The following is a 12,639-nucleotide window of genomic DNA, read 5'->3' as shown; positions in this document are numbered from 1 at the left end:
ATTGCATCCTCCGCTTCACAATACCCCATAGATTTTCTATGGGGTTAAGGTCAGGCGAGTTTGCTGGCCAATCAAGGACAGGGATACCATGGTCCTTGAACCAGGTGCTGGTGGTTTTGGCACTGTGTGCAGGTGCCAAGTCCTGTTGAAAGGTGAAGTCTGCATCCCCATAAAGTTGGTCAGCAGCAGGAAGCATGAAGTGCTCTAAAACTTCCTGGTAGACGGCTGCATTGACCCTGGACCTCAGGAAACAGAGTGGGCCAACACCGGCAGATGACATGGCACCCCACACCATCACTGACGGTGGAAACTTTACACTGGACCTCATGCAACGTGGATTCTGTGCTTCTCCGCTCTTCCTCCAGACTCTGGGTCCTTGATTTCCAAAGGAAATGCAGAACTTGCTTTCATCAGAAAACATAACTTTGGACCACTCAGCATCAGTCCAGTCCTTTTTGTCCTTGGCCCAGGCGAGACGCTTCTTGCGCTGTTTCTTGTTCAAGAGTGGCTTGACACACGGAATGCGACACCTGAATCCCATGTCTTTCATGAGTCTCCTCGTGGTGGTTCTTGAAGCGCTGACTCCAGCTGCAGTCCACTCTTTGTGGATCTCCCCCACATTTTTGAATGGGTTTGTCGTCACAATTCTCTGCAGGGTGCGGTTATCCCTAGAGCTTGTACACTATTTTCTACCACATTTTTTCCGTCCCTTCGCCTGTCTGTTAATGTGCTTGGACACAGAGCTCTGCGAACAGCCAGCTTCTTTAGCAATCACCTTTTGTGTCTTGCCCTCCTTGTGCAAGGTGTCAATGATTGTCTTTTGGACAGCTGTTAAGTCAGAAGTCTTCCCCATGATTGTGGTGCCTTCAAAACAAGACTGAGGGACCTTTTAAAGGCCTTTGCAGGTGTTTTGAGTAAATCAGCTGATTAGAGTGGCAGCAGGTGTCTTCTATATTCAGCCTTTTCAGAATATTCTAATTTTTTGAGATACCAAATTTGGAGTTTTCATTAGTTGTCACTTATGAATATCAAATTTAAATGTAATGAACATTGGAAATACATTGGTCTGTGTGCATTGCATGAATATAATGTACAAGTTTCACGTTTTGAATGGAATTACTGAAATATTTTCAACCTTTTGATGATATTCTAATTTACTGGCCAGCACCTGTAGGATTCCTTTATTTTTCCAGTCCGGAAGGTTCATCATTTTATTATTTTGCAAAATATCAGGATTATTCCAGATAGGTGTGCGTCTGCATGGTACTAGTGAAGACTCGGTCATTTTAAGATACTCCCACCATGCTGTCAGAGAGGTACTGATACTAATACTTTTGAAGCTTTCATGTTTTCTTATGCTTGAGCTAATAAATGGTAAGTCTGAAAGCTCTATCGTATTGCAAAGTATCTGTTCTATGTCTAACCAGGACTCATCTAGTGGGTTATCTTGCAAACATCTTGGTATATATTGCAGCCTGTTGGCTAAGAAATAATAATAAAAGTTGGGTAAATCCAGTCCTCCTCTGTCTTTGGTCTTCTGAAGTGTTTTTAAGCTGATCAGTGGAGGTATATCCTGCCAAAGGAATTTGGTAATTGAGGAGTCCAGAGATTTGAACCAGTCAGCTGGTGGTTTGTTTGGGATCATTGAAAATAAGTAATTTATTCTGGGTAAGACCATCATTTTAATTGTAGCAACTCTCCCCATGACTGATATCGGTAAGGATTTCCATCTTGCAAGATCATCTTCCACTCTCTTTAAAAGTGGGATGTAGTTTAGTTTGGTTAGATCTGCCAACTTGGGAGAGACATTAATTCCCAGGTATGTGATATTCCCTGACTCCAATTGTGTATTAAGTAAATTGACAAAAGAGAAATTAATTGGTAGAACTGTGGATTTTAATCAGCTTATAGAGTAATCTGAAACTTTTGAAAGAGTTTATCAGTTCTATTGAATTGGAGAGAGGATTGAGAATTCCCGAAGAAAGAGTAAAACATCATCTGAATAAAGACTGATCCTATGTTCTATTTTCTTACTAGTTTCTATGTTTCTACTGTAAGAGAAATCTGTCAAATTAAGTAATCTACGTTAGTTTGTGGATGACTGTCTACCCTTAATGAAACCAGTTTGGTCAGGGTGTATTATGAAGGGGGTTACCTTCTCTAATCTTTTTGCCAGGGCTTTACAAATTATTTTGAGATCAACATTAATAAGAGAAATTGGGCGATAGCTGGTAGGAAATGCAGGGTCTTTGCCTGGTTTTAACAAGAGACTAATATTGGCTGAGTTCATGTTTGGCTGTAATCTGCCACTCTCTTCGATTTCCCTCACCATTCTAAAAAATGTTGGAGCCAGAATGATCCAGAATTCTTTGTAGAACTCTGCTGGAAACCCGTCTGGACCTGGAGCTTTCCTATTAGTCATGGATTTAAGGGCTTCCTTGAGCTCCGCTGATGTTAGTGGCGAGTCCAGGACTGTAACTTGGCTGTCTGATAATTTAGGAAGTGTTATCCTGTCAAGGAACTCATTGGTCTCGTTATCTGATGGGTTTATCTGTGGTGAGTACAAAGTTTGGTAAAAGTCTCTGAAGGTGTTTATTCTTTCAGGGTCATAAACTATATTACCGGTCGAGTCTTTAACAGCAGATATGGTAGTTTTCTCTTTATTTGTTTTTAATTGGCTAGCTAAAAATTTACCTGATTTATTACTATGTTCAAAGTTTTCTATTCATAGTTTTTGCCCTAAAAATTGTGTCTTTTTTCAATAATTCCATGAAGTTCTAATTTAGGTTTACGTAATTTGCTCATTAACTCTTCTTCTGTGGATGCCTCTAAAGACTTGATGATTTCTTCTAACTCCTGAATACGTTTGTTTTCTGTTTTTTTCTTATGTGATGAGAAAGAGATTATTTTACCTCTCATCACTGCCTTTCCTGCCTCCCAGAGAACAGATGCTGATGTTCCAGGCATGTCATTATGTTCCAAATATAAAGCCCACTCCTTTTTCAAAAATTCTATAAAACCTTCATCTTTAAGCAGTGATGTATTAAACTTCCAGTTTTTGCTTGGTGGGATTGTCTTCTTGTTTACCAGAGTTAAAGATACCGGAGCATGGTCGCTGATAACTATGGGGTGTATCTCAGGCCCTGTCCACACGTAGCTGGGGATCTGCCAAAACGTAGATATTTTTCTACGTTTTGGCCTGTCATCCACACGAAAACTGAGTTTTTTCACACGAAAACTGATCTTTTTAAAAACTCCGGCCAAAGTGAAGATCTGCGTTTTCTCCGTTTTGGGTGTCTGCATGTGGACAGACAAAACCAGAGTTTTAAGGTCAGCAACGTCACTTTCCGTGACAAAAAAATGCTGACATCACGTGTGCGACCTGTGTTTACACTAGCCGACAGCATGGATGCCCTCAGAGCTGTGCTCGCTTTATCAATTTTCCAAGCGCTTTTTGCTTGTTTGTTTGTGCAAGAGGAATTACTGCTCCTTGCAGAAGACCACAGACGAAGGACAAGGTTAAGAACGGGGAAGTACTGCCGCCTACAGGTCTGGCATGTCCTTAACAACGTATTTATCCGGGTATGTGTGGACAGAGTTTATTTTTCAAACGAGGTGGTGTGGATGCAAGTTTTTGGAGGGGCGGATATTCGTTTTTTTTTTTTAAAAACGGCTACGTGTGGACTAGGCCTCAGTGTCTGAAATGTCAGCCAACAATGAGCTGCTGACTAGAAAATAATCCAAACGTGAATGAGAATGATGGACAAGTGAAAAAAAAGTATACTCTCTATGGTTAGGATGAAGAGATCGCCATGCATCACAAAGCCCATAATTACTCATGTACTGTTTAACTATATTAGTGGACTGCCAATTGCGCTGCGTCCCAGCTGTACTGAGCCTGTCTGTTAAAGAGTTCATCCAAAAATTAAAATCGCCTCCAAGTATAAGTTTACAGTCCCAAGAGTTTGGAGAGTACAGAGAAAAAATTATGAAAGAATGGAGGGTCATCAATATTTGGACTGTATATGCTGACAATACATAAGCTTTGGTTCTTTACAGTTCTGTGCATGGGCCAAAGCGAGTGAGTGTAATTGAGGGTCCTGAGAGGATGACTACCTGTATAAAAGCTGCACATGAAGTGAGACCGACGGCCATGAACTCCAGAGGCTCTTTCATTAACACCACTTCACAGTACAGCAGTCACGTTCCCCAACAACGCACACACCTCTGCTCGTCACAATAAAAGTGCTGCACACCACATCCTGTCTGACTGTAACCAAAATAAGAGTCTCACTAAAGTGGTTTACATGAGGATGGAGGGAAAACGAAGAAGGTTGGGGACATGAGGAGCTATTTTCCAAAGAAACGTGTAAGTCACTTAAAGTTAAGTTAGCTAATGAAACCAGTCCATGGTAATAATGTTATTGGCAGTGTTAAGCTTTAACGCTGGCACACAGCGGATTAAACATCTGTAGCTCATCTACAGGTGATTTGCCTGATGATTCACCTTTCTCTGAGAGAGAAAGAGAACTAACCATGTTCATCATAGTTAGTTCTCTTAAGGTTGGTTTATGCTTGACGCGTCCGCGAGGTCCACGTGGCAAAATTGCGTCATTTTAACAACCACGCCCCTCCACCGCGCCTCCGCACGGCCCAAAATTTCCGCACCGCGCACCTAGGAAATTTTCTAACCACGCGGACGGTCGGACGCAGAAAAACATGGCGGACTGGCAAGAACTAGTATGGCAGAGGTTAGTAAATACAGACATTTGTGTGATTCAGCTCTCAAAGATCACCGTGATCAACATGTTGTTAATAATTCTTGGAGAGAAATAGCTTGCACTGTCAGAAAAGACGAGGACGCTGTTAAAAATGCTGGAATGCCATGTTGTAAACAACAGTAATTTCTACTTCTACTATGGTGTAGTGTTGGATGCATGCTGTAGAGCTCCATGCTGCCCCGTTCAGTTTGGGAGAATATTGGCTCACCGCAGAGACAAGCCGCATGAACCATAAACGCTGCGAGTTGCGAAGCGCGTTCCATCCGTGAGCCGCATCACCAAGCGGAAAGTGAATGCGTCAAGCATAAACCAAGCTTTAGTCCCACTTCCATTCAGACTGAGAGAAATCTGCAGCCTTGTGCAAAGATATCAGCCTAGAGAGAGTTAATCTATGAAGGTCATTCTGTTTCAAAAAGCACAAACTTGTAGATCTGTTGTGTGTATTTGTACTACATGATGGGTGCTTGAAAACAGTGTGTGTGTGCATGCAGTACAGTGTGAGGAGCTGTACACCAACACCCGTAAACCTGTAAAACTAAATGTGTACCTGTAAGAAACACTCAAATGCATGTGAAATAAAATACAGTTGTGTGTGACATTTTCAACTACAAGTCTGTAAACACAAAGTTGGTTAGTTGGTGCTGCTTAATCGTTGCAGCTTCGGTGGCCAGCAATTAGTAATTCCCTTATACATGTAATTCAAGCAATATATACGCAATTTAAAAAGTAAAATGCTCATTATACAACTTATAAGTATAATTATAACTTTGCCGCACATCACGCGACCATCAGTGACGTAAGTCAATTCCATTTAACTGTTTTCTTTGACCAAGGAAGGACAGTGTCCTCCAAGCCTTGACATTGAGAAACACCCATGGGATTATACCCAAGCACAGTGGCCTTAATGCAAGACTACAGTGTTAGCAGTGGCGTTTTTGTTTCTGCTAACTTAGCAAAGCAGCTCATATAAACTTTAGCTAGACTACATATTTGTACAAATATCTTATAAGGCCTTAATAATGGTATAAATAGCATGACGTTATGTTAGTGTGTCACCTTGTTTAAATAAAAAGACGAGGAAATGGCTAAAATAAGTTTAGAAAGCCCTTTGAAATGTACTTACCCCAGCTCGTTCAGCCATCACGAACTGCAGACGGCAGCGGACTGAACCGAGCGAAAAACGCAACTCTCACTCTGATTGGTTGAGCCTGTTGTCCGGGAAACCAGAGCCAACCAATGACAACCCTCCCTCTGTGGCTCCTCCTTCCGCCCCCACCCTCGCCCTCATCCCCTGCTCCACTCGCCTCTGCTGATGCACACAGCTGCAATTTGCAACACACAACTTGCCAGAAGTGTTTAAAAATTCAGACTCGCGAGAGGAGAGTTGTGCGCTTGTAAAACAACAATTGAGCATGCGCAGAAACGTATTTGAGAAGTATTTACTGGGTCGCAGAAGAAAATTTTACATAAGTTTATTTTGTTTCACATACAATTTACTTTTTCTTACAAGTATCGTTTATCTTCACTATTTCACACATGTTGATGTGCAGCGTCTCACGTTTTAATGCACAGACACTCACCTCAAAACTTCAAGCTCACATTTTACGGTACACACTCACATCCAGTCTTCAAGCCCACACTGTGTTGTACGGACTCAGACAACACATTTACAAACTTGTGCATTTTGACACATATTAATCATGAACATAGTTTCAAAAATCAGATGTGTGAGGGGGAAGCTGTGCAATTGTAATAAAAAAGTTGAGCATGTGCAGAAACAGATCTGTACACTTGTGTTTACAGACTTGTAGTTGAAAATGTCACACACAACTGTATTTTATTTTACATGCATGTGAGTGTTTCTTACAGGTACACATTTAGCTTTACAGGATTACGGGTGTTGGTGTACAGCTCCTCACACTGTACTGCACGCACACACACACACACACACACACACACACACACACACACACACACACACACACACTATTTTCAAGCAACCATCAAGTAGTACAAATACACACAACAGATCTACAAGTTTGTGCTTTTTGAAACAGAATGACCTTCACACACTGATGCTTTCAGTGAGTTTCCAGCAGGAAGTGCACTTTATTAAGATAGCACTCACAACTTGCTTCACACAGATCAACAAAACAAATCATAGTCATGAAATCAGCTCAAATCCCATCTTAACTATCATAAAACAAATGAAAGATTATTATAAATTTGAGTTAAGAAAAAAGAGGAAAACACAAAGGATCTATAAATAAAATGGTATGCAGCTGCTTTTAAAGGTGGCCAGATTGTCAATACTATGTAAGGATAAAGGAAATTCATGCTAAAGTTGGGATGCAGCCGCCTGGAAAAAGCGATCAACTGGTTTTTCAGATCTGGTCTTTGGAACTTCAGGACTTTCAGGTTTGTGGATCTGAGACCTCTGGTTAGAGCACAAGGTTTATAAAGCAAAACAGAAAAAATAACCAATTGAACGCCGGCACAGGCAGGACTAGAAGAGAAAAGAACCACTCCGACTTCAGCAGTGGCCACTAGTGCAAAAGCTGGTGTTGGTACCAGATCGGCCCGGGGTCCTGTGCCTGCCGATGATGTCACACAATGGCAAATCCACTCAGCTTTTACACGTAAGTGTTGGAAAGGGTTAGGGTTACGGCTCTTTCTTTAGGACTGTCATCTGGAGATAAAACACCATAGTGGTTGTGTAAAGAATGTAAACTACATAAAGCAACATCAGACTGTCAAAAAGCACAGCAGTTCTTATGTAAATATATCAATTCACTCATTAAAAATGATGCTTGCTATTTGTTCAACAAAGTCTTTTTTATTTATTTTTGCCCCATTTCATCAAAATCTGTTTCCTTTGGCAATATAAACATATTTTTTAAACATAGTGTTTGTTTTTGGACTACAGGACTTTGTGTTATTGTAACTTTAGTAAGTCCCACCTTCAGCCAATCATATAGTATGACATCATCGGCAGGCGCAGGTCCCCGAGCCCATCTGGTACCAACATGGTTAACATAACATTTCCACGGCTGAGCAGTAAAGTATTAAATACTGTCATCTGAAAAGTATTTCACATTCGGTCTGTAATGGTTTTAGAAGCTACAGCGGTAGCAGGGCCCGAGAGGAGTGGGATGCTTGATGCTGTGGTGCATCTGATTGTTGGGGCATTAAGAGTGTTTAAAGATGAGAAAAGTGCATACAGTGTATAGAGAGGATGTTTAAAGCTTTAAATATCTTTAATTGTAAAATCACTAAGCTGGCTACTTCGCACACATGTTTTTTTAATGCAACCCCTGCGATAAGTGAGGAACCACTTTGAAAAAGCACACACTGACCTGAAAGTCCAGACCATGGATGACAGCACAGACTGTTTCTGAATAGGATCTTCTCTGGGTGTTTGTGGAGCAGGGGTCAGGCGGAGGTCCTCCAAGTAGATGACAGGGCTCACTGGTGAATTTCTCTGCAAAGGATAACACGTTGCTTTCCACATCTCCTTCTGGGGTCATGAACTCATCGTGTTGGCTCCAAGTCAGCGTTCCACAAAGTCCACGCACCTTGAAAACAATCTGCATCAGTTACTACCACAAAGCATTTAAATTATTAGAGTTTTAAAATGCATGGTAATGTTGTGTGACGGGGTGAGTACTCCCTCTTCTCTACAACATCTTTGTAAGATCTTCATTCCAGGAGAGGGCACTCACCAGCTGCGGAGCTTTACCGATCAGCGGCAGCTGCAGATCCTCTAATCAACCGCAGCAGAGCTCTACTTAAGAGGAGAGGGAACCACTTCACATCGCTGGATGATTAACTACTCACGGTAGAATCTTGCCACTCAGTTATTAGGTTTTGCTTGGTCTCTGCTCAGACATTCGTGCTGTCGCAGTTTTGGATTTATCTGGTTTTTGCTTGGATTCTGGTGTTTGGACTCAAGTTTGTTTCATCTTCAGGATACTTGGAATTGCTGAACCACTGATGGATGTTCCTACCTGGAAGTCACCATAACCCGCCTGGATTACACTCAAGGTTCGCCTCTCCTCCAGCTTCACTTGCCCTCTGCCGCCATCATCTGGCTCCCTCTCCTGGACACACCCCGTCACACCGTCTGCCCTCCCTGCTGACTTTTGGACTCCTGCCGACTACTTCGAACTTGGATATCTCCAGGACACTTTTAGTTAGGTTTAATAAATCATTGTTTGATCTTTCTGCCTTTGTCCTGTGATGGTTCTTCATGTCGTGGGTTAAACACCTTCCCAGGGACATGACAGGTAAATTAATGATAAATGACCTGTGTTTGTTTAGCAACTTCTTAGGCTTCTACAAACCCTCTGTCATGGTCTAAGGTATTTCCCCTCACTAACCCTAACCAAGTCATCATTCATGCAGGTGGGCGGTTCTGGATGCAGCTCAGCTGGCTATAGGAGGAGCAGTCTGAGACCTACACAGCGTCAGATGATTTACTCTGTTTGGGTATTCGACCAAGTCTCGAGCTTTAGTAAATGACTTCTTGTGTGTTTGTTTGTCCCGCACCTCTTGTGACTGCTATTTTTGTGCTGCAGATATTACTCCACATAGTCTTTCCAGCCATAACTTACGGATCTCTACTCCACATCGTCTCCACCTGATCTGCCAGCCAGCCCGCTCTTTCCCCCCCACCTGCCTCGCTTCACTATTTGGATTCATCATCACCATCATCTCTCATTGCCGACGATTGGATCCCCTTTCGAGCACCTCTCTACCTCAGGCCAGACCAACTCCCTCCTCAGTGCCTACACTTCCCCATTGTCTAAGACTGTTCCAGCCTGCACTACTTACATTCCCTTCTGCCCTCTCCTCACCTTCCTGTGTTCTCCCGCTAGATTCAGACCCTGCACGTCAGAGCTTCCTCAAAAGCACACCACTCCTCATTGCTTTATTTAATAAACATTATTTTTGTCTTTTTCTCCGATTCTGCATGTGGGTTAGAAAATGATCACCAACATGACACCCTCAGTGCGCTTCACAACACAGTTATTCACCCATTCACCCTCTGGTGGGAATGAACTACAATGTAGCTACAGTTACCCTGGGGCGCACTGACAGAGGCAAGGCCTGCCAAACACTAGCACCCGGCCGGGTACAGCCCAAGAGAATACCTGGGTCCCCCTTGCCATGGGCTTACCGCTTGCGCAAGGGGCCAAACGTGTCTGGTGTGATGGGTGGTAGCTGAAGACCTTGACTGTCTGATCCTCGGCTACAGAAGCTGGCTCTTGGCACATGGAATGTTACCTCTCTGGTGGGGAAGGAGTCTGAGTTGGTATGTGAGGTTGGGAAGTTCTGACTAGACATAGTCGGACTCACCTCAACGCATGGCTCTGGCTCCGGAATCAGGTTTCTTGAGAGGGGCTGGACACTCTATCACTCTGAACTTGCCCCCACTAAGAGGTGCTGAGCAGGGGTGGGCATACTAGTTGCCCCCCACCTCAGTGCCTGTTTGTTGGGGATTACCCTGGTGAAAAAGGTGGTAGCCTCCCTTTGCCCACATATGAGGGGATGGGTCCTGACTGTGGTCTGTGCTTATGCACCAAACTGCAGCTCAAACTACCCATCCTTTTGGAAGTCCTTGAAGGAGGTGCTGGAGAGTTCTCCTTCTGGTGACTCCCTCGTTCTGCTGGGGGACTTTAACTCTTACATGGGCAATGACGGTGAGACCTTGGTAGGGAGGAATGGCCCCCCTGACCTGAATTTGAGTGGTGTTTTGTGCTAGGCATGGATTGTCCATAATGAACACCATGTTCAGACATAAAGGTGTCCATATGTGCTCTTGGTACCAGCATACCTAAGGTTGCAGATCAATGATTTTGTTAACGTTTCATCTGATCTGCGGCCACATGTCTTGGACACTCGGGTGAAGGGAGCGCCAGAGCTCTGTGGATGTGTTCCAATTACAGGGGGATCACACTCCTGAGTCACTTTGGTAACGTCTAGTCTGAAGCAGCTGGGACCAAAATCAGCTCTTCTATATTCGAGACCATGGTCTTGAGTCAGAAAATAGTAGAATGCGTTCTCCTGGCCAGTGATGAGGTCCTGCCCCAAGTGGAGGAGTTTAAGTAATTCTGGGCCTTTTTCATGAGTGAAGGAAAGATGGATCATGAAGTCGACAGGCAGACAGGTGCTGCGTCTGCAGTGATGTGGGTGTTGTACTGATCTGTAGTAGTGAAGAGAGAGCTGAGTCGGAAGGCCAAGTTCTCGATTTACCAGTCGATCTACGTTCCTGCCCTTGTCAAGGGTCATGAGCTTTGGGTAGTGAGTGAAAGAATATGATCAAGGATACAAATGAATGGAATAAGTTTTCTCCATAGCATGGCTGGGCTCTCCCTTAGAGATAGGGTGAGAATAGACCCACCACTACTACACATTGAAAGGAGCCAGTTGAGGTGGCTCCTAACATCTGGTTAGGATGCCTCTTGCAAGCCTTCCTGGTGAAGGTTTCCAGGCACATCTATCTGGAAGAAGACCTAAAACAAGACCCAGGACATGCTGGAGAGACTATGTCTTTCAGCTGGACAGGGAACGTCTTAGGATTTTCCTGGAGAAGCTGGCCAAAGTGGCTGGGGAGAGGGAGGTTTGGGTTTCCCTGTTAAGGCTACTGCCCCCGCGACCCGACCCTGGATAAGCGGTCGAAAATTGATAGATGGATGGATAAAATTTTTTTTTAAAAACAGCAGTTGGCATCCTTGAGTTCATATTGATGTAACCAGAGGTGTAAAATTCACCTTGTTAGCAAAGCCAGGCTGTAGCTGTATTAGAGCAAAGGGCCCATTTAAGAACCAAAGTAGTTGGGTCCCAAACGTCTGAATGATAAGAAACAAAGAGGAGACTTTACGCAACACCAGGTCGCCGGTCACCACAGGCAGACGTTCCCTCTTGCCATTCAGAGTCACTGTACCTAAGGATAACAACACACATTTCCATCAATTTAGATTGGTTCAGACATTTCATTTGAATGTAAATAAAACACTCCATCACATTAAAGAGAGAGAGCAACAGTATTTTGCAGTGGCACAAATATGGGCTCTCTGTATTTTAAATTTTTTGTCTTGTCATTCATTTCTGCATTTGTAAACCCAACAAATAACACAAAACAGGACCGACTCGCTGTGCTGAATCAAACTGAAAAAGCAAAAAACAGGTTTCTATTCAAAATGAAATCAAAACACAAAAATGAATGAACTGTCAAAATAACACAGGTGAAAAGTCCAGTCCTACTGGCTTAGGGAAAAACTACTTCGGCTATTGGCTCCACAGTATTCAAATATCAGGGAGTTGTGATATGCGAAAGGAAACCTTTTTTATTTATTATGTCTGATTATAATGGGTCACTCTGAGTTGCAGGCTGAACAATTGAAAAGCCTGACAGATCTAAGGCACAGTGTCACTTAACGTTCATGGATTCAACTGTCTCTGCTTGTGGTGGGGAAGGCTGTTATTGGTGTAGGCTCCAGGAGTCAGCAGGGAACGTTTTGGCTAGAAGCTAATCATTATCATTATAATTAGGAACTCTACAAGACAGTAGAATGCCTTAAAGTCTCTTTCTGGAGTTTTCTCCTTTCAGAATTTATGAATGATTTTTGTAAAAGTGATTATCTCATCACTTACTGTGCTATAATGTAAGCAATTGTTATGGCCACCAACCTGGCCTCTTCATGTGAAGGAGCTAGGATGTCCCAGCCCCGGGGATCAGCCAGACACCGCCCCTCCTCCTCTTCTCCTCCAGGCTGCTGAAGAGCACAGCTGAGCTAAATCCCTCTGACGACACACACGGGGGATAAAAAGGCTGTGCCTTCAGTAGTCTGGGAGG

The 12,639-nt window shown here is 43.3% G+C and overlaps 1 protein-coding gene across 1 annotated transcript in view; it reads right to left on the bottom strand.

Annotated features, from left to right (window-relative positions):
* Positions 1-12,639, bottom strand: part of sspo (SCO-spondin) — a 603,219-nt gene that overhangs the window by 526,252 nt on the left and 64,328 nt on the right. Inside the window, 2 exon segments of the mRNA XM_054751251.2 lie at positions 8,138-8,356; positions 11,555-11,727. Of these exon segments, the coding sequence (XP_054607226.2) occupies positions 8,138-8,356; positions 11,555-11,727 (392 nt within the window).

The sequence above is a fragment of the Nothobranchius furzeri genome, chromosome 7, assembly GCF_043380555.1.
Source record: "Nothobranchius furzeri strain GRZ-AD chromosome 7, NfurGRZ-RIMD1, whole genome shotgun sequence".
NCBI lineage: Eukaryota > Metazoa > Chordata > Actinopteri > Cyprinodontiformes > Nothobranchiidae > Nothobranchius > Nothobranchius furzeri.
Note: the sequence above shows the minus strand (reverse complement) of the source record. Positions and strands in the feature narration are given on the sequence as shown.